This window comes from Limulus polyphemus, unplaced genomic scaffold, assembly GCF_000517525.1.
Source record: "Limulus polyphemus unplaced genomic scaffold, Limulus_polyphemus-2.1.2 Scaffold3344, whole genome shotgun sequence".
Taxonomy (NCBI): Eukaryota; Metazoa; Arthropoda; class Merostomata; order Xiphosura; family Limulidae; genus Limulus; species Limulus polyphemus.
Window position 1 is genome coordinate 58,156 of NW_013668954.1, and position 22,995 is coordinate 81,150.

The 22,995-nt window shown below is 30.0% G+C and overlaps 1 protein-coding gene across 4 annotated transcripts in view; it reads right to left on the minus strand.

Annotated features, from left to right (window-relative positions):
- LOC106469185 (zinc finger RNA-binding protein-like) overlaps positions 1-22,995 on the minus strand; it is a 67,294-nt gene that overhangs the window by 32,231 nt on the left and 12,068 nt on the right. For 3 of the 4 annotated variants that reach the window (XR_002612817.1, XM_022397623.1, XM_013929650.2), the window contains exons 5-13: positions 19,064-19,246; positions 18,586-18,821; positions 14,533-14,709; positions 13,340-13,508; positions 12,180-12,251; positions 6,977-7,030; positions 6,521-6,660; positions 5,802-5,944; positions 2,846-3,026 (exon numbers count right to left, since the gene is read on the minus strand). Coding sequence is in view for 3 of the 4 variants with exons in the window: in XM_022397623.1 (XP_022253331.1) it covers positions 2,846-3,026; positions 5,802-5,944; positions 6,521-6,660; positions 6,977-7,030; positions 12,180-12,251; positions 13,340-13,508; positions 14,533-14,709; positions 18,586-18,821; positions 19,064-19,246 (1,355 nt within the window). In the remaining variant the exon portion in view is untranslated. The remainder of the gene's footprint in view (positions 1-2,845; positions 3,027-5,801; positions 5,945-6,520; positions 6,661-6,976; positions 7,031-12,179; positions 12,252-13,339; positions 13,509-14,532; positions 14,710-18,585; positions 18,822-19,063; positions 19,247-22,995) is intronic. The other variant, XM_022397624.1, reaches the window with a different exon arrangement.

The window sequence follows — 22,995 nt, forward strand, 5'->3', positions numbered from 1 at the left end:
GTGGTTATGAGGTCAGTCGAATTGACCGATCCCATTTTGAGATAGGGTAGAGAAAATAACAGATAAACTATAAAGTTTTACTGAAAAAAAAAATGTTTGAAATGCATTTAGGAGGTTTTAGGGATTACACAAAGGAAATTTGAGATTTTTTATATGAGAAAAAGTATTTTCAATTTGAACATGAAAATTACTTTTCACACGGACTATTCAAAACAAATATTCAATATATTCATGGGCAAATCTTTATCTTATTTTATTAAAAATACTTCACTAAGAAATATGACTTTTTGTATGTGAAAGACTTCCAGATTTTGTGAAGATATACCCATTATATTGAGAGTTATAAGTATTAAATCTATAAAGACTTTAAACAAGTATAAAAAAGGTCACGTGGTTGGTCAAATTGACCGAGCCTGTATTGAGTGTTAATTAAATAATGTTCCAAAGAACACAGAATCATCACATTTAAAAACATACAATTCTCTGGCTTTTTAACTCTACATCAAAAGCCAATAAAAATTCAGCTAAACTAATGTGTTTCTGGTGGGAATAACATTTGAACTAAAAGCAAAATTGAGAATTCTCTGTGCAAAAAATTACATAATGTAACATATCATTTGATAGTTAAAACCTTAGCTTTCTATTGGTTATAAATAAATTAGTATTAAATGTAGGAGAGAACTATTGGCAATTTCTGTAAGAGAGAATGTGACAGGTGGGTGTGGCAAGAGGGGTATGATTTACAATTATATTGCTCTGTAACTAAATAAGATTGAAGGCTATGAAAATTATGCTTTGCCTGAATGATGGTGACATTATAATAAGTAATGTATGGTAAATTTTCTTGGAGTGTTGATAAATAAATTAGAAAAGAGGGAAAGCACAGAGAGAAAATGTCACAGTTCTCATACTAGGGAAAATTCATGATTTTTTTAAATACTGCCTTATAAAACTAAGAACTTAAAACGTGTATACTATTAAAATTTGGCTTATTAACAGCATTTTTATGTCAAATTTATTCATATACCATGACAACAAAGTAGCTGAACTAAATTTTGAATGTAACTAACTTACTAAAACCTCATGACATGCACAGAAGAAGATGCCCATGGTAAGAGGGATAATTATATCATGTTTTGCTAGCTGTAACAATTGTTGTCATAATGAATTGCCTATATAAATAGTATTCCAGCGATTACTGTATTCATTATATCCTAGCCGACCTGAAGAGCTCTTGATTGAGAGAAATGCATCATGGGCAATGGATATGACAAATGCAGCATACTCGAAATACTATTATTACACACACTTCCAATTCTTGAAGGCTAGGTAGTTAAGGCACTCAGGTCGTGAGTTGGAATCCCCATCACTGAACATGCTTGCCCTTTCAGCCATGGGAAGAGTTATAACAAGACAGTCAATCTCATTATTAATTGGTAAAAGTGTAGACCAGAAGTTGGCAGTGGGTGATGTTGACTAGCTGCCTTCCATCTAGTCTTTTCACTGCTAAATTAGGGAGGACTAGTGCAAATAGCCCTCATGTAACTTTGTATGAAATATAAAACAAAATAAACTAATTCTTGAATATCTGTAAAGGACTAAATTAGGAATGTAGTGTTAAAAACATAATAGACCTAATATAATGTCTTACAACAAATATAATTAAACATATCATGCTTTGTTAGCTTCTAAAAGGCATTCATACTATAACAACTGTTGTTGTAAATAATGGCCCATGTAAATAGTATTCCAACCACTACAGTGTTCGTTGTATCCCATATCTCAACCAACTTAAAGATTGAGAGAAACCCACCATCAGTAATAGATATGATGAATATAGTGTGTTTGAAATACTGTTATTATACACTCTTTTAATTCTTGAAAACCCATAAGGGAGTAAACTAGGAATGTAGTGTTAAAAATAAAAGGCCTAACATAACATCTTATGAAAAATACAATTAGAGTTGCACACAGTTAATTTGGAATCATAGCAAACAATAATTCTCCAGTTAAGGGTTGGTCGACTGACTGATCCCATGCACACAGGGTTATAATCAGGACAAGGATTCTCTTTTTCATGTTTTCATATGCCAACTGAATTACATTCTTGAAACTAAAAGGATTTTCATGTATATATACAAGATGTTCCTACAGGTTTTTTTTTATATGACTCAAATTTTACAAACAAAGTATTTTTGTTAACATTTTTATAACATACATGTTATAAAATGACCTTAATTCTAAAGCTTTAGTTGTTAGTTGCTTTTAATGTTATCTGTAACTTTATTTTTATGTATAGATTATTTACTCAATTTCTGGATCTAATAATAATAATATAAATTTGCTCTTCACCAGAGAAGTGACACTTTTTACAAAGCTTGATGCTGACATTTCAGGAAGACACTTTGAATAGTCATTTCTAACAAGTACTTTTCACATATCTTCAAACTTTAAATACCTTTATATTCTCTTTGAACTTAATTTCAAATAGAAACAGTGATACTTGATTCTTATTCCATTTATTATTTCAACAATGTATGTTACAATATTTAAAAGTTCATGTTAAGATTTTCTTACAACATCTTACTTTATTATTTTTCTATTATTCCACTTTATTTTTGAAGTAGTCTCATATTTCCACGTATCACTCACTTTCCATTTTTTAAAACAGAGATCTAAACGTGTTTCTAGTAAGTGTAGCCTTGTACCTCGATGTTTAAAATTTTCAGCTTGAGATTTCTTTGGCAGATAGCATATTTTATCACCAAGTGATAATACTTTAAAGATAATGGTAAAATTGACATATATCAGCATGATTCCTAATTCTGTTAAATGATTTACTCACCACAGATGACATTATTGGGGGAATCATAGGAGGAGGTCCAAACATTGAACGTGGTGGTACAGGAATTGGGGGTAGGCCTCTAGGATCCCTACCAGAGCGTCTTTGCCACTCCATAAACTCAATTTCTTCTTCAAATCTACGACGTTCTTCCCAATACATTCTCTCTTCTTCTTCCATAAGTCTTGAAGTATTGATAAACAGTTGTTAATAAAAAGGTATGTCCTGTTTAGACATTTAGTATAACTGTTAACTATACTATGACATAAAATGACTAAAAAAAAATACAGTTGTACTTACAGACAGAAAACATTTTATTAATATTTAGTAGCATGATAGTAACAATTCTCTATACAAGGTAGCAGTTTGGATAAGAAATACTAGGCCAACTGTTTAGTTTTAATTGAGCTGCATCACAAAATACTGTCAAAAAAACATTAGTAAGTTGATATTGATATTTTCATTTTGAGACTCACAGTCTGGTAAGAGTTGAAGAAAATAAACTTTCACATCTTTTCAGATTCCACTGAAATCATATGTTTATGTCTAAAACAACCACAGAACTGTGTAAAATAGAACATAACTAATATAAAAACATGGTGAGCTTTAAGTATTAAAAAGTTTGGCATCCATTTAGTTTTTTTCATACACTTATCTGTAAAAGGTAAATCCCATATTCAATTTTTATGTTTAAAAGCTCCTTTTTTTCTGAATTTTAATTATCTCATGGCTGATTATTATGCTTAACAATTAAGGATAGCACTTTTACATCTACTGCTTAAAAACAGTATATATTCTTTTTTATTAGTGTATTGTTATGTATAAAAAATATAGTGTGGATGATTAAATATTTGATAAAAATTTGGTTTTTATAATGCAATTTTAAGACAATCAATTTTATAACACCGTGTGTAAATAAAACAAAGTACATTTATTAATACTCAACATTTTTTTTTGCAAGTAATAACTTCACATTGTGTACTGTACATTTAGAAATACCGATGTAACCTCACACCAAGGGCAACAGTTGTATGTTCTCTAAATAATTATTTATTTTTATGATAGTTGTATTTTGATACCCACTTTAACTTGAAGTTCAATATTAACCCTACCAAAGTGGGGTGATATGGTGTATTTGTTTATTGTTAAGCACAAAGCTACAAAATGTGTTATGTTTGTTGTGCTCACCACAGTTACCAAAACCTGGATTTTAGCATCATAAGCTCACACACTTACCAATGAGCCATTGGGGGTCGACATGATATTACCCACTTGCTTTTTTGTTCTTACACTTAAAATGGTTACCTAATTGCATGAAATTTTGTACACATTTTCTATATAATATAGTTTGTGACTGAAAAAATACATAAATTGATTTAGTACTTGCATCATATTTTAGGTTCTGATGTTTCAACTTTCAAAATAAAATTTTGAAATACCATTTAAAAAAAATGCTTCCTTTCACTTTAGAGTTTCTGTTTTTCAATTCTGTGCCTAAAGTCATGTAAATGTATTCAATAGTTATCTTTTGGATAAAACTATAACTGTTGCGCCTGTGTTGTTCTAATAACACCACACTCATTTTATTGTATGTTCATAAAACTTACAAGCTCTTACATACAAAGAACATAACTATTACTAAATATCACAGAAAGAAATACAGATTTGTTTTTTTTAGATACTATTGATCAGATAGTTCCATTTTATGTATTCAATTAGGTCTAATTTGTTTTATTTTCATCAATGTATCTTTACCTACTGAGCTTTTGAAACAGTTAAGTAGCTGCAAAAATAGCATAAAACACTGATGAACAGTAAGAGCACTGACTTGTATAAATACAATCTGCACTCGTAATATACACATACACTACATAACTAATGAGTTCTTGTATTTTCTTGTATGTTGAATAATAAATTTACAAATACATATTGATAAGAAAGCTTTTCTGTCATCTAAATAGCTTGCTGTCACACAATTCTTAGCTTATCATACCCATTAACTCTAAATATCATTACCTTGTCTTCTCATAAAAGAATTCTCCTGTAGTTTTAAAACATACATTATGTAACACAAAAAATTATCACAGATAAGAACACATTCAAAAGAAACTATTAAAAAATCTTACACTTGTTTCTAAGTTTGCATTAGAATCTTTTGATCTCCAGTCTGACAATCTCCACTACTTACTTTTCCAGAAATCATACGTTCCTACTTACCCAAGTGTTACTTACTTTATAATGACTTTCAAAAATAAGAATCTTTTCTTTCCGATCATATTTAGCCATTGGTTCTATCTCATTTGGAGGCTAAGATTTATTAGTTACTGTCTCCAGCTCATTTGCTGTAATATTATAAAAGCCTCTCAACATACATTTTTTGAAAACAGTCATTGTGGGATAGTAAATGTCATAAATAATAAAACTTTACATAAATCTATTTGTAAGAGATGCCAGAGTCCGGGTAAATATGAATTTATATTTTGGGATAGGGAGGAAAACTCCAGAAAACATATGTTAGGGCTTTGTTTTTCAGGCAACACCAAATGGAACTGCACAGAGATCAAAGTTCAAACATTTAAAAAAATTTTCTTTGAAAATTGCAGTAAATAAATTTTTCAAAGTTACAAAATACCAATTCTTAGATACTTTAAACAAAAATGTTAAAATACAGTTAAAACTATTATTTTTACTTAAATTGTGAAATCTATTATGAAGACATGCTCTCAGTGCCTTCTTGACTCCAGAAAGGTGCCCACCAGCCCTAACAGGGTTAGAGGAAAAGACTTAGGATTTAAAGTTGTTTAAATATGAACCTCAGACTGGCAATATTTATGCAAGGAGAAAAAAAAAAAGAAACTTTAACATACTAACAACAATCTTTCATGTGAAAACATCATGAATGTATCATATGAAATGTTTTGAGACAAAAGACAAACCCTATTAAACTAAATTACCCTACCTCAATTCTTCTCTCCAACGTTCTTCTTCACGCCGTCGATAAAATTCTTCACGTAGCTGCTGCCGACGTAAGGTACTCTCTTGAATTTTGCGCTGACGTAAACTTGGCTTGATATCTACTACAAGCTCAGGATCCACCTTTTTCTGTTGACAACAATAAATACAAAAATATTACAATGAAATTTTACAATTTTCATTAAACTCCATAAGCCTTTTGGAAATAAAATATTTGAAAAAAATTTGTAATGAAATCAAATATTAATTTTTGTTTTCAGCTTGCAACAAAGAAAGTAATGTTCAAGCTACATATCCTTATACTACATAAAACTACATTCTCATTCAACAAATGTAAAAAAAGTCAAGAATGCAAAAGATACTCATTAGCTGATACCAAATACTCTACACCAGAGTTTAGAAGAAAAATAAACACCTATAACCTAGAATTAAATGTTTTTTTTGAACACTTACATAAAAGAGGAAATTTCTTTTCATGAATGTGTCAAAAACTACAGTAATAACCAATATTAAGTACGCAGCTAAAAAGTGTGTAGTTCTATAATTGTACATATTGCTAAAAATTAATATATCCTTTAACATTACTTGTTTAAAAATTACTTTATATTATCTGCTTTTGAGTCTTATTTTTCATTTTGATATAATAACCCAGTACAAATTTATCTACCTGTAATAGTTTCAGAAATTTTTCTTTGTTATACTTACCTTGTACTGTAAGCGATGTCTACGGCCCTTCATGTGCATTTCCTTAGCATTTGGATCATTAAATCGACATTCACATAATTTGCACTGGAAGCTGATTATTTTACCATCATCATTCTTTATTTCATCTATGTAATCTTGCCCTGTAACAAAAAACTATACTGTTCTAAAAGCACCCATCAATGTATAAACCTACTCGATTATTTATATGTGAGCAAAATAACTTTTAGAAGCCATTCGCGGATTTAGATAAAAGTTCAGAAACCTACAGCACATGTCTAAAATGAAATAATTAATTGAACTTTTACAGACAAATCAACAAGTTGAGTTCCATGAAGATGTGGAAAAGATCACAGTATTGGAGTATGTACAGAACAGCAGTATCTTCTTATTTCAGTTTATTAATAATACTGAACATTCATCACATCTTAAACATGATGTACAAAAATAAGTACTTACCCACTGGCTGAATATCAGCTTTTGAATCCAGTTTAGAAAGATCAATTTTGGTATCTAAAAACAAAAATGTAAGTTAAATGCTATAACACCTAGTTTATAGTAAACATTTTTTGAAAACTTTAATTGTATTAGCAACATTACAATGTTAATTTCACTATAACAACTTGCATGTAGTGCATACTTTATTAAAACAAAAGTCACAAGCATAACTTTTCTGAAACATTTTGAGACTCAATGAGTAGAAATTAACTTTTCTAACCTGCCAGTTTTTATTAGAACTACTAACAGTACACCACTAGCTTATATAACTTCTATATAAATAATATGCTTGTGTCTGTCTGTCCAGAACTTTTTTCGCAAATATCTCAATCAAATGTTACAAATCTCATATTATTAGAAAGGACTATGCCTGAGGAGACCAGATTGCATATTGGCTTTTCAATTCATAATCACTGTACCTCTTTTTTGCTTAGTCAAACTTTTCAATGCAACAAGTATGGTGTACGATGGCATAGTGTCATTCTCGTCACGCAACAACTGGCTTAGATTCCAGCTTTAGTGTTTTTTTTGCAAAGTATTTCACACAAAAAACACTTAACCCACATGTAATTTCCTGACAAAAAATTAACATTACACTAAATACAATTTTTATGGGAATTCTCGACTTATTTAGGTCTAAAATATGCATGCACAGTTCATTCGAAACCATATGCTTATCACATTGTGAACACACATTCAGATAGGTTTGCTTTCATTACAACTTTACATTTACTTTAGAGTTTGCAATAATTGGGCTTTGGTTTATTTCATAGTCCGCTATAAACACCTTTAGCTACTTTTTTCTTTACTACTGGTTTTCTTCTTCATTTTTTGTGAGTTTCTTTGTTTCAACTCATAAAACAGTGTCATACAATGAATGGTCACAACTGTTTCTTACTCTGTACACTATTATAAGTACCATTACTTTATTGTTTATTTTACATGTGCAGTTTCATTAAATAAAGTTACGTCTACGTGAGTTTGTTTATCTGACCACAAAATTTTTTCAAACAGACCAGGATTTATTGATCTAACACATAATACTTCCAAGAAGCGTAACTTAAATGGCATGTGTGAAAATGATAAAATAAGGAAAATTCAAATGAAGGGCATGAAAACTACTGCAAATGTTTTGTGGGTCATGGCTATAGTTAAATTAGTAGATACACACATCAATATTGTTATAAGTTATACCAATAAATAGAAAATTAATTTTCTAAATTAATCTTAATCAACCATTTTACAATGTTCTCATGGAAAAAATAGATGATATGACCAATTATGAAAGGCAGTTCATCATGATTTTATGATCATAGATGTTTTTGATTATCACATGATTGTTCTTTACTGTTATTGTAGAATTTTCAGTTTGATATATTTTATATCTGGGGGAAGAATGATATTTCTAATGTACACTTTTATTTTAATTTGAAAATAGAAGTGTTTTATAGCATATTATGCTGAGCAGCTGCAGATAAACTAAAAAGTATTCCAGTAAAGTTACTTCTTGATAGAAGGTCTCAAGAATGTTTCACAAAGACAACTTGTATCACACAATATTACATAATCTAAATGAAAGGTTCTCAACCCTTCACCAATAGACCAAGGGCTTGATACAGGTCAAAATGAGTCCATTATTTATTCACTTCACAAAAATTTTTCACTAAATTAGTTATTCTTCACTTTTTGATGAAAAATATTTTGTTTTTGTTAAATGCAAAGCTACATAATGGGCTATCTTTATTTCATCCACTGCAGGTATCGAAACAAGGTTTTTAGCATTATAAGCCCACATATTTATAACTGAGCCATAAGAGCAGCACTGAAAAGTTTTTATCTCCTTCCTTTAACTCTTTCCATATGGGCTTGGTCATTCTGAATGACCTTGTAACCACTATATAACCATGAAACTATAACTTTCAATGTTGTGAGCATATATTCACAAAATATGGCATGAGTTTAGCAATCAATCTTTCTTACACAAAAAATTAATTTTTTAATGAAGTATTTTTTTCTAAAGACTTGTCAGGGTGTTGACAAGTGTTCAGACTAAAAATACGTTTATTCATCTTATAGTTTTCAAACTTCATTTATGTATCCTCTAATACCTCCTTCCTATATGAATATCAAACTTTTCTTTCAGTAAAACTTTGTATTTTATCTGTTATTTTTCTACCCAAACCTATATGTACTAAGTTGATTTGACCGATCTTGTAACCACCACAAAAAATACTAAATAAATCTAAATTACCCATTTGTTCTTTCTAGAATGACTGAAAAATGTAAAAGAAAATTACCATTGTTTATCCTAACAGCTTAAGAGGAAGGACAAAAGGAACTGGGAAGAGGAGTGAAGTTGGGAGAAAGACTGTGGGGGGAGAAAAAAAACTATTGTTGACAGAAAATTAGACTAACTGCAGTCAAAGAAGAAAAGTCACATATGACAGGATAGTCAATAACAAGAAAAGCAATGAGCCAGATGTCAGATGATGGGAAGATGAGAAAAAAAGAGAAAAGCCTGGAACCTGGAATGGGAAGATTAGGGGTAGAATGATCCAGACAAGGAACATGAGTCAAAGAGCAAGGTTAAGAAATAAAGAAAAAAAACCTAGGAAGAAAATGAGGTCTGAAGTTGTACAACGTCAACCCAGGTCTCCAGTGAGAAATAACACCACCCTAGATGTACAGGCAAAGAATGGGAGCCCAATGTAAACCATGTACACAAGGAGGAGGAAAGAGTACAGTTATGGCAGGTGAACAAAGTAAGATGGGATAGAGCAGAAGTGGAACAGGTTAAGCTGGCAAAGAGAAAAGAATGAACTTCTACAGAAAAATCAACTACAGCAGGATGAAAAGCCTCAATCAAAAGGTGGAGGGAGGAGAGGGAATACAAGAGGGTGGTGAGAAAAAGATGAATACGCAAAAATGGGGAACCAGTGAGTGAAATTGAAGGCAAGGGGCCCTATCCCCAAGCAGGCCAAATAGATACAAACAACAGGGAATCTATAAAGGAAAGGAAATATGTCTGCAAATCAGAATTTGAAGGGGACAAGGCATTTAGGTGTGAGAGGAACTGTTAGAGAAATGAAACAGAATAAACTCTAATAACAAGCAAGGAGGAAAAAGTTAAATCCCAAGATTTGGGTTGATGGAGTGAAGGACAAGATATATATATATATATATCATAGGACACAGGCAAAAAATAAGAAAAGAAAAATAACCAAGAAGGAAATCCATAAAGAAACTGGAAGGATATGGTCATACCGCGAATGGTAAGGCACTACACAAAGCAAATCAGATTAAATTCATTGTTCAATAAGCCATTCCTGACCAAGGAGAAAGAATATCAGCTAACAGGATGTAGTAGGAGGCCCAGTAAGCATGTGGTAATCCACAGCACCTTGAAAAAAAGGCAAAAACATTCCCAACAGTTAACAATCCTCCAGAAACAGGTAATTACCACCTAAACTTATGATGATGTTTTGCAGCAAAAGCCCTCCACCAACAGTGCTCCCTGTACTCTTGCACCTGTGATAACATCATTCTTTTTCTCAGCATTGTATAACACAAACGTATTCAAATTTCATATGACTTCAATTTAATGAGACTTACATTTGTTAAAGAAACTTTGATTTTCGTTTTCTTGATCTTTTGTTTCAAAAGCTTTAAAACTTGTCATGCATTATCAAGGGACATTGACTTCTACTTAGTCCTGTGTAAGTTACCATGTTATACACATAGGCCTTATTTCTACTATTTCTACAGAGAATTGTTTAGTTCATTTCCAGTTGAAACTTTATTCCCATCAGTGAGCTTAGCTAAATTTTAACAGCTTTCATTGCATGGATAGAAAGCCAAAAAAATTATGATAGTTGTAGAATACTGTCTGCATTTTACATGACATTATTCTGTGTTCTTAGGTGAATAATTAAATATAAAATTTAGTGTATTAGTACCATAGTATACAAAAAGTAGGGTTAATTTTTATTGACAGTCTGCACTAAAGAAAAAAAAAGAATACCCAGATAAGTACTGTATTTCTTGACAAATTGACCAAGCTTATAGTGAGAGAGTTAATTTTGAGACGATAACTCATCTCTTCACATATGAATGCCATTTTCCTTGCCTATGAGATTTGTATGCCGCTAGCCTTGGATAACAATATAATATGATATGTCATTTGATGAATTAAAGTATTGGCTTTCTATTGGATCTAAATAATATAGTATTAAACATCAAAGATAGCTACTGGCAACTTGCGAAAGAGAGGATTGACAGATGGGCATTGCAAGTGGGTCTGATTTTCTAGTTTATGGCTCCATAATCATATAAGATTCAAAGCTATAAAAATTATTCTTTGCCTGAGTAATAACTATATTATAATGAGTAATTTACATTAAATTCCATCCTTCTAGGAGAGGCGATAAATAAATTAGAGAAGAAGAAGACTTAGAGAGAAAATATAACAATTCTCATACTATCAGAGACTGAGGATTTTCTAAATATTTCCATATAAAACTAGGCACTTAAAACTTATAGAATATTAAAATTTGATTTATTAACTACATTTTGATGACAAGTTTATTTGTATAATATGATAATAAAGTAGTTTAATTAAATTTTGAATGTAATTCTCTAAAAAGTTGTGACATGCACACTTTGAGCTGCCAGTAGTGTGTGTTAAAGCTTATATAAATTAAAATTTGATTTATTAAACACCTTTTTATACTATGTTTATTTGTATACATTGATAATATAGTAGTTTAATTAAATTTTGAAGGTTACTCTGAAAAAAGATCATGACATGTACTTTGACATACTCATAACAAGAGTTAAGAAATAATTAATATTGTTTTATTGTGAGTATATTTTCTCCTCCAAAATTAATATCTTTTAACAAACTTATATAGGTTTTATATTTATTTTGTATAGCATATTTTTCTCAAAATGAGCAACCAAAGTGTTTTCCTTTATTAGATCCTTTAGATAACTGCCCAAAGAAAACAAAAAAAATAATTAAAATGATTTCAGTTAAACAAACTAAAATTTAGATCATCTTTACATTAAATTTTATTGGATTACACAAACCTGGAATAACATTCCTAAATTCTTACATATCATTTATCAAATATTTTGAATAATAATTCAAAAAAACCTCTATTACCTTCAGTTTTTTCTTCTGATTTATTTTCTTCCTGTTTGTCTTGAGATCCAGTTGTATTTAGTTTTGTTCCACCTATCATGAAAACAAGGAAAAAGGCAATAATAAATTAGGTACTGAGATTGTGTCTTCCTGGACTGAAGTAATTAAGACTCTACCTTATTCACTTCACTTATAACACCAACAATTATACATTACTCCAAATTTAGAAGTCTGATTCAAAAGCACCTTGACATTTGCATCTTCTGCTTTATTACATTTCTTTTTAACAAATTTTTCCTATATCTGATAAAGTATATTCATATATATATATAGTTGTTCAAAACAGTTTTACACATAATTGCAGCTCCCAACATACATCATTTGCTGATTGGTTGAATAATCTAAAGTCCTTTATAAGAGTAGAGGAAAAAAAACTGACATGGTGGTACTCTGTCTTCTGGCTTATAATACTATCTTTTGAAAATTAAGATTATACAACTTATTTAACATAAAAATGACTTCTAAACTGTGTTTTTATGTCATGTTTATTACCACACATTAATACTAAATTAGCATCATTGAATTTCAAATGTAACTCTATAATACAGTTAGGACATGAGCACTTTGCCCATACATGTAAAACAGATTTATTGTGTTTACTCAGAGCTTGTAATCAACATTAGAGTGTGTAGTAGTTACATGGTCAATCAAACTGATTCTACCCATATGCAGAGAGCTGATGAAATGTTTGAATAATCGAGAACAATAATAAGTGGAAGAAATAATTTTGATTAATGAATTGTTGAAATAATGAAAGACAGTAATAACTGGGAAAACAAATTTAGATTAGCTGATTATTTTTGTGACAACTGATTTGATAAGCTTATTGTCAAGATGAGGCATCATTATTGAAAAAAAGAAGAAGATTATTTTAGAGTATGGTTTATCAGTATACAGTTCTTTATTCTATGGAAGTGTGTATGGTTAAGTAAAAAACTGATAAAGTTAAATTCTATTACCTATTTAGTTTTTTTAAGAACTTGAAACCACTGCTACATAATTGGATAATAAACTAATTAGAAAGTTCTATACACAGCTGAAATCTAAGATGCATAAAATCAATATTAATAAAACTGTTATATTTAGGCTTCACGTTTTACACAAGTCAGAGCAATTCATACCCACAAAATTTATTTTGGGCACTGAAACTGTCTTCTTGTCTCCAGATGCAACATCTGCTTTAACACTACTACCATCAGTACCTTTGGAACCTTTTGATGAGGCAGTACTAATCACTACAGGATCATCTGAAGGAATTGGCTTGCCAAGTTTTGTGTGCAATTTCACAACCTATGAATTCATAAATAATATCTATAAGAACAGTTCTGGTAATGACTAATAAGAAATAACCTGAATTATGTTTAAGAACACACAAGTGAAAGTAAAGAAGAATATTTATGTCAACCACATCTGCTACATCCAGGGATGACAAGGCATTCTGCCCAATACCAGGACTTGTCAGGCCAGCTAGGATATGGTCTAGGCTTTACTTATGTATCACCATTTTCATGAACATCAACTGTTAAGATTGAATAACAGTAAGCAAGTGAACTGCATTTATCATTTTTTAAGTCATTTAGTAATAAGATTTTTTAAATAAGAATTAATAACCCAATATTATGTTATTTACTTCTTTATTTGTTACTACAAGGTGTCGTACATTCCAAGTTCCAAAGACATTGTTCAATTCTCATTACCATTCATTTCCTGACAAGTTTTTCACTACAACAATAAAGCATTAATAATCACAATAATTTTTGTTAAGTAAATGAACGATTTTTTTCTTATCGGCTTCTTAAAATGTATGGAAAACAGCCATGAGTAATGCATGAATAGAACCAAACAGAATTCTAAATATTCAGTCTGAAGTACAAGCTTACAGACCAATACTAGTTTTCTATAAAATCACATGCACATTACATGTAATGAGGATTTTACTTTCTTCTTCTTAAAACTACACATATTACTTATTTTATGAGAAAGGTATTTTCCCAAAATACATGTTATCTGTAATTACATTCTAAATGTAATATTACTTTTCATTCCCAGATTATCTTGCAAAGTTTATAACAAAAGTGAGTCCTGCTGTCATTTGTACACTGAAAATGATAGTTACAGTGAAACAATGAATTCTGTCATTCTTTATCAGGGCTACTAATCATTAATTATTGATAATCATATATTACACTAGAGACATAAAAAATGGACAACCTGCAGTTTATAATTTGATTACATTCAGCTTAAACATTAACACTTTAAGATAGGATGACCTTAACAACTAAGTCTAAGATGTATCCATCCCTTGCAAACTCACTTTCTGATGCTTAGTCCCACGAATATGTGCTGCATAGGTATCTGCTCCAGTACAAGTAACATCACACAGTTCACAACGAAGAGACGTTCCTCCCCGGGGATTCTGTACATTATTTCCCTGTTTTGATGCTGCTTCTTTTTTCTTGTGTTTTTGCCCTTCTAAATGCTCCCTGTATGTCTGTTAGAAGATAAATTACACAAAATTCAAAGTAAATAAAATTCTGAATTATCTGTTAAAAATAAGCCTGTTGTAATATCAAATAAAACTTAAGAGAAAACTTATACAAAAGGAACTGATTACAGTTAACACTGTAAAAACTTGAATTCTTTCGTAACAATACTTTACCATACACCTTAAGCCTAAAATCAAGCAAAAAGTATTGTTTATTCCTATGTATACAGCTAAGTCAAAATGCATGTCACAACCTTTTATGGAATTACATTCAAAATTTAATGTATGTCAATAATAATTGCATCAAAACATATTTCATAATTCAATTTTATACTAAGTTTTAATTTCATAACTTTTAAAAGGAAATATTGAAAAAAATCTCAATCTTCGCTCTCTGTGTCGCTTGATATCTCTCTGAATTTTCCTTTTTACATTTTCTTTCTTCCCTTATAAGGGTTTCAGAATGTTCACCAACTATAAATACTGACAGGCCAGAATTTAATTTAAGAACCTTCCACCTTTTATATTTTCTGAGTTATTAGTAAACTTGTTACATCCACCACAGAAACTCCTCCAAACTTTTCATGCTTTTTAAATTTACTCGCACTTAATTGACAAATACATAAGGGAAAAACCAAATATATGACCAACTATCATGACACAGATACCATCAAAACTGAGAAAGAAAAAACAGAGAAAGTGTTATAGTACAAATATTTAGGACAAACCCTCAAAACGGAAAACACAACAAGGGAAGAAATTATGGTAAGAATAAAAACAATATGGCAATGTTTTGGAATGTGTATAGAAATTCTAGAGGATCAAGATTTCTCCATTACTTTGAAGAAAAAGATCTTGGATCAGTGTGTACTACCAACCTTAACATTTGGCTGCCAAACATGGGCACTAACAAAAGAGATAAGGAAAAAGATAGAAACCACACAAGGAGCTATGGAAAGAAAAATACTTCATATAACACTACAAAACAGATGAAGAAATGACAAAATTAGAAAAACAACAAATATAATAGATGCACTGAGGTTCATTCTAAAAACTAAATGGAAATGGGCCCGGGCTTGTAGCAAGGTATTCCAATAACAGGTGAACATTTAGAACAATGGAATGGCAACCTGGGACATGGAAAAGATTTAAGGGAAAGCAAAAGAGAAGATGGAGGAACAATATGGTGGGGAAAACATGAATCAGATGGACACAGTATGCTAAGAATAGGAAATACTGGACTGGTCTGATGAAGAACTACATCAAACAAAGCATGACTGCAGCTTAGATAGATAGAATTCTCAATGGTACATGTTTTTGTGAGCTGTGTGATTATGATGACACTATATTTATTTATCTTAGTAAAAGACATAATTTCTCAAGCAGAATTTGATGTATAGACTGAAGATCATGCTCCGCAAATAATGAAATTTTGGGGCATTCTGTTTTACCAGTTGAAATATTCTTGGGACAACAAACATAGTTAGAAAAAAATAAGGTTTACAAAAGCAGGTATAAACAGCCTAGAGCTATGGTAAAGTATTAAATGTCTAGTTATTCTATGTATATTTTTCATTTATTGATACATATAGTTTTTCTAACTAAAGTAAGTAAAATGTAAAAATTGAAAAAAAAAACAACTTAAGTTTGAAAATGAAACTTAAATGAAAGAAAATAAAAAATCTTGTCATCACTCCCTGAACAATGAACAAGCAGTTAGACATGAGTGATGTAATGTGATCTGTTTGTTTAGTCTGTGATATCACCCAGTGATTTACTGCTTGTCACCATAGTTATATACGGTGCTAAGAGCAATAGAACAGTAAAATTAAGTGAGAGAAGATGCAAAAACTTGAGATGCCTAAAGCTCTTAATATACATAATTATAAATGTTACTACAATTTGCATCCATTCTAGTATAAAAAAAGAAGGTATTTTTGATTTTACTTTATACATTTAATGTTAAGGTAGACAAAATAACAGATAAAGTTCTAATGAAAAAAAAAAAACGCTTTTTGATTTTTATTTAGGAGGTTCTAGAAGTTATGCAAATGAAATATTTAAGATGAAAAAGTATTTCTATTCTTAACATGAAAATCACCTTGCACGCAGACTAGTCAGACTGACTCAGTATATTCACAGACAAATCTTTAGTAAAAATTCTAATATTTTTTGTACAACAATTATTATAAAACTTGCCAAATTTCATGAAGATATACATAGTAAATTTGGAATTATAGTAAACAATTCTATGTACAGTTTTACAGAAACAAGGTAGGTGCAAAGCATTAACGTCATTCACATAGGGCTGTGCACAATACAACTTATAATATTAAGTATTTCTTCAACTGCATCCAATAAAACATGCATTCTTATGATAACAATAAAACACTTTTCCCTCAGAAGGGCCAAAAGAGCTTAGTGTCATATATTCAACTGTCGCCTTCATTTGATACGACCATTATGTAATTGTTTTAATTTTATGTTTTCGACAGCCTCTTCAGGTTTTCAATCTCTATGCACCATCTGATACTGTAGATACTTTGTTTTTGCACTTAAACCAAAACCAACAACAGATCGAGCTAACTATTTTCTATTCAAGTATTCATTACTCCAATTGAGCTTTAACCTTTTTAATGACATTGGAACCTAAGTATATTAATTCCACAAGTCAACATTTTTGAGATCACAAACTAATGAATCAAACTTCATAAAACTTGAAAATCTTTTTAAATAATATCTGTGTAAAAAATCATATAATTAGAATTAGTATTTCTAAAAATATTAGCTTTTGAATGTTATTAAAGTTTGTTGGGAAACATTTCAATTATTTTTCTTAAAACAAAGAACATTAAATAAAAAATATATAGAAAATAATGATCTATACTTCTTATGATGTTGTTACGAAGTTTTTGTACTCATTCGTCATACTTTGTAAGCCTTGTCAAATTTTGCAGATGGAGGTTATAAAAAACAACAACATTTTTTGTAGGTATTACATATGCATTTTGGAATAATCAAAAATTATAAATTACTATACTGATACCGTAAAAATCCACTGTAATTTATCAGGCTTTCTAACTAAGCTGTATTTGGGTCTAAAAAATCTCATTTTTGATCATAATATCATCTTCATCACCACTCTTCAAGCCATGCAATGGTAATGCCAGCTTATCCTGCATAAGAATTACATATTTCAAAATAAGAATTTTCTATTGGTTATAAACATATACTATAGAGAAGTAGGTGTAGCTAACAAGTATTTTCAAACGAGGAAGAGGTGCGTGGAGCCACTGTGGTGGGTTCACTAAATATAATATCTCAGCAAATAGAAAATGTAGGAGGTTCTTATTTTATATTCTAGCCTGTCAATATTAGTAATTTGAGTTTCTAATTCATTAAAAGCTATAGATATTACATTTTATGACACCCAAAATACAATCTGTGCAAAAGCAGAAGACAAAGTATCATGCGGACACCCAAAAAAATAATCAACATTTAGCAATTTTTTTATATTTACTTTTGAATTAAGAAATTAAATAATGTATAATACTAAAATTTGAATTATAAACTATAACTTGATTTCACATTTATGGACATACATTCATAAAATAGTATGCTAATAAAATTTTGAATCTAAATCTGCAAAATGTGATGACACACACTGACCCCCACTCATATGGAAGAGGTTAAACAGTCATAAACATAATGCATAACTTTGACTAAAGTGATATTTTATACAACATTTAAAACAATTCAGAATTTTAAGCATGTAGAATTCTTATCAAATGTTATATTTAAATTGAATACACCACCAACAACAACAACAAAAAAAAATCTCAAGTTGGACATCTTGCTAAATAATAATTATTATTTTCTAACCTGTGGTCCAGCACAGCTAATCTTGCAAACTTCACAATAATGTAACTGCTCTGGTTTTGGTGGAAGTTTTGGTTTTTGAAACCTCACTGGTCCTCTTTTAAAACCTGACCAAGTGTTAACGTGGGTCTTCTGAGTTTGTACAATGGAAGTGGTATTTTGCTGGTTAGTAATGTTGTTAGAAGCAACAGCTGCACTAGACTGGGTTGATTGTTGTTGTTGATGTCCATATACTGAAGCTGATGAAAATTTTCTTTTACTTGAAGGATTAGCAGATTTTTAACAAATATACTACAAATTAATTTTATATGAGAATTATCAAAACTTTATAGTAAATGTGTTGGTTTTTTAATTTTTTAAAATGATTATGTACAAAAACTATGACTTTGAAAGGCTACATGTAAAACTGGTAGTTAAAATCTGGCTTATCTCATGGTCTTTAGAGCAACTAATAAATAATAATAATAAAAAAAAACAATACTTTTGTTTGAGTAGTTTCCTGTATTTCCTGTATTATAAGTGGAGTAGGTGGAAGGTGATGCTCCAACAGTGCTTCCTGTGTAGGAATAAGATGAAACAGCTCCAGTCTGCAAGTTTTGGTTCTTTTGCACTTGACGTTGAGATGCATAAGCTGTATTTGTGGAATATGAAGGTTTTCCTGTAGCTTAAAAATAAAAGTGAGAGATGTTATTTGAGGGTACTCTGTTACATTAAACAAACAATACCGGAAGAAAGTTCTTGGGTATATTATAATTTTTCTAAATAATTACACTTGTTGAAATATTAACTACTATTTAATGATATTATTTATTCTTACAAAGCAATTATAGCTTTGTAAGTAGCACTTCAATTCATGACAGTGGAACAGTTAGTTTCATATTGCACATCTTTATTAATTCTATTATTAAACTTTAGGCTGTGGAACTGCTCATTACATTCAATAAAAATTGCCATGAAAACATTTCACATGTAACATTCAATCTTATGCTTGATCAATCTCTGAATTTTAAAAGTCTTACTTTTGGTTTTTATTTACTTATTTTTTCTGCCTTACAGTAAAATAATGTTTTTAGTATATGATGTAAAATTTGTCACACACTTATGATTCCTAATAGAAAACAGCAATATGTTCATACAGATAAAGATGTTTTTTTTTTCATTATTATTGTGATCAAACCTATGTATATAATAAGGTCAAAGTGTGCATGTCATGATGACCTTTTACAGAGTTACATTCAGAATTTCATTAAACAACTTTATTAGGAATGTATTTCAATAAACATGGCAAGAAAACATAGTTTATAATTCAAATTTTAATGTAGGTATTAATTTCTTAATTCAAAAGGACATATTTAAATAAATTCTTAGTCATCACTTCTATGTATCACTCAACACTTCTTTGTTCCGAATTGCCAATTTTAGATTTTTCTCCCCTATATGATATTCTAAGTTTCTGACAAAGTTCACAATTGTACTACACATATTCCTAAGCTCAAATGTTAATTTGTAGTCTCCAATCTTGCTTCAGTGAAATATATATGCAATAAAGTGAAATCCACATGCCATGCCCTTCATAGCACATCCTGTCTTTCAAAATATGCCAATAATTCTCTTTGACATTTTCTATTGTTCTATTCATAACCAACAGAAAGAGATTATTCTAATTTATCAATTTAAATATAAGCTCTCCTCACTCTGACGACAGTGTTTAAGTTATTCAGCCTAAAGATTTAACGTTTCTATTGTCAAGAACACATTGACCAGGTGCAGTAGTCATGAAGATTACATCTATTCAACAATTTACAAAAAATATTTTCTTCTATGATATACATATACATTTTACATTACATATACCACTGTTCTGATGTAATTTGATTGGTCTAACTAGAGCCTCTAATAAGTTTTCAAAAGTATTAATAAAAAAAGAATATTTCAATTCATTCACTGCAGCTGGGCACACATATGGATTCTTGATTTTAAAGTTCCTGCACAAGGTGTTGAATCATAGATTTTTATGCAAATGTAGCCCATTGACCTTTCACTATATTTTGCCATACAGTAAGCAAGTTCTTTCCTCCTGTATGTGTCAGTTTCCCTCAAGTTGTCAGAGAAGCCTGAATGACAACATATCACTGTTGCAGCAGTGAGCACTGCTAAAGATGGAGAAAATCCAAGTTATTTTACAGATTTACTAGATAGCGAGTTGATGCAGTGAACAGAAAAAACAGAGACCACATATAGTAAATAGGTTAAAAATTGGTGAACATCACAACTACACATAGAAGCCTATAAACTATTAATTGCTTAGTAAGATAAATTATTCACAGCAAGAGTTTAAACAGGTTCCCTTTTCATTATTTGGCATAATAGGACAACTAGATACAAGAATCTTAAATTCTGTGTAACTATTGGTTTATAATGATAAAATTTGAAAAAAAACCTGACTTTTGAATCTTTAAATAATTTGTATATTATTGTCAATACTAAATTAATCTAGCAAAAGCAAGCAATTTAACAGTATTTTGTCAACAAACTAATATAAGTCCTTTAACTCTTTGACTACAGGGTTAGGTGCATTGCACCTACTATGTAACCATCAAAGTAACCATGAGATTAGTTATATCTTTTGATACTATATATGTATCTTCACAAAATTTTGCAGACTGTCAATATTACATGGCTTTTGTACTTAATGTATCAATTTTTTATTTAAATATTTTAATTATTGATTTGCTACTGAATTTTTGCTTTCAGAATGTTGAATATCCAACATGCATAGTAATTTTGATATTACAATATAAAAAATACTTTTCTTCATCTGAAAATTGTCAAATTTTATTTGCATAATCTCTATAACCTCATTACCAAATGTTTTTTAAAAGAAAAACTTTATATTTTATCTGTTATTTTTTCTATCCTATCTCTATACGGGGTAGGTTGATTTGACCAACCTCATAACCACCATAAAAAAAATTAGGAAATAAATCTAAATTACCTTTTTTCTTTCTAGAATGACTGCAGATTGTAACAGAAAACCACAACTCTTTATTCTAAATAGCTTAAATCTCATAACAGTATACATTTATTTATATATATATTGTTTTTTTTTTGTTTTATTGACCTTTGAATCACATCTAACTAATAATCCCATCATCCAAGCTGTAAATCATGGGGCACACATGCAGCTCATGTTACCATATCAAATAGCATAAAACTAACCTTTACAAAGAAAAAATGTCTTACTCTTCTTAGTCTTAGTACTAGTGTACCAGTATTTTGTAAAATACACTGACATTTTGGTTATCATACATTACATATGCATATATATATATATGTATATTATTACAATTTACAAATAAATTCTCAAATTCTAATTGTGTTTTTTTAAACATAGAATAGTAAATAAAAAAAATATTGAAAACAATGATCTCTGCTACTTAGTATTATGAAATAGTATATACTTGCTAAGCCTCATTAAATTTCACACGAAGAATCTAAAAAACAAATTGTATGTTTTATATATGCATTTTGGAATAACCAAAAATTATAAATTACTATACTGATACCACAAAAATCCACTGTAATTTATCAGGCTTTATAACTAAGCTGTATTTGGGTCCAAAAAATATCATTTGTGATCATAATATTGCCTTAATCACCACTCTTCAAACTCTCCAATGGTTATAACAACTTTATCAACATAAATACTTTAGGAAACTGACAGGACTATGTATTTGAAAATGAGGGCTTTCAATTGGTTACAAACATGTGCGTAAGGTAAGTAAACACAGGTAAACAAATATTTTCAAAAGAGGAAGAGATTAGCAAAATCATTGTGGTGGGTTTGGTAAATATAATATCTCAGCAAATAGAGAATGTAGGAGGTTCTTATTTTATATTCTAGCTTGTCAATATTGGTAATCTGTAGACTTTACATTTTATGATACACACAATACAATCTGAGCAAAAACAGAAGACAATGTACCATGAGACACACAAGAAACTGGTCCTTAAATTTTTTTTACACTTACTTTTATAACACTCAGATTTGAATTATAAACTGCAATCTGTTTCCAAATTTATGGAAGTACATTCATAAAATAGTAGTTTAATAAAATTTGTAAATGCAAGTCTACAAAACGTGGTGACACACACTCTGACCCCAACCCATATGGAAAAAGTTTATGTAAACTAAGTGTCTCTGCATTACAACATACAGTAAACAAATTATGTTCTCTGAAAGGACCTGCTTTCTGAAGAAACATTCAGTTTTCTGACTACTCAATACTCACCCACTACTGACTGTACAACATTGTTTCTAGCATGAGGATATCTAGTTGACAGTTCTTTTATACTCGCCCACTACTGATTGTACAACATTGTTTCTTGCATGAGGATATTTAGTGACAGTTG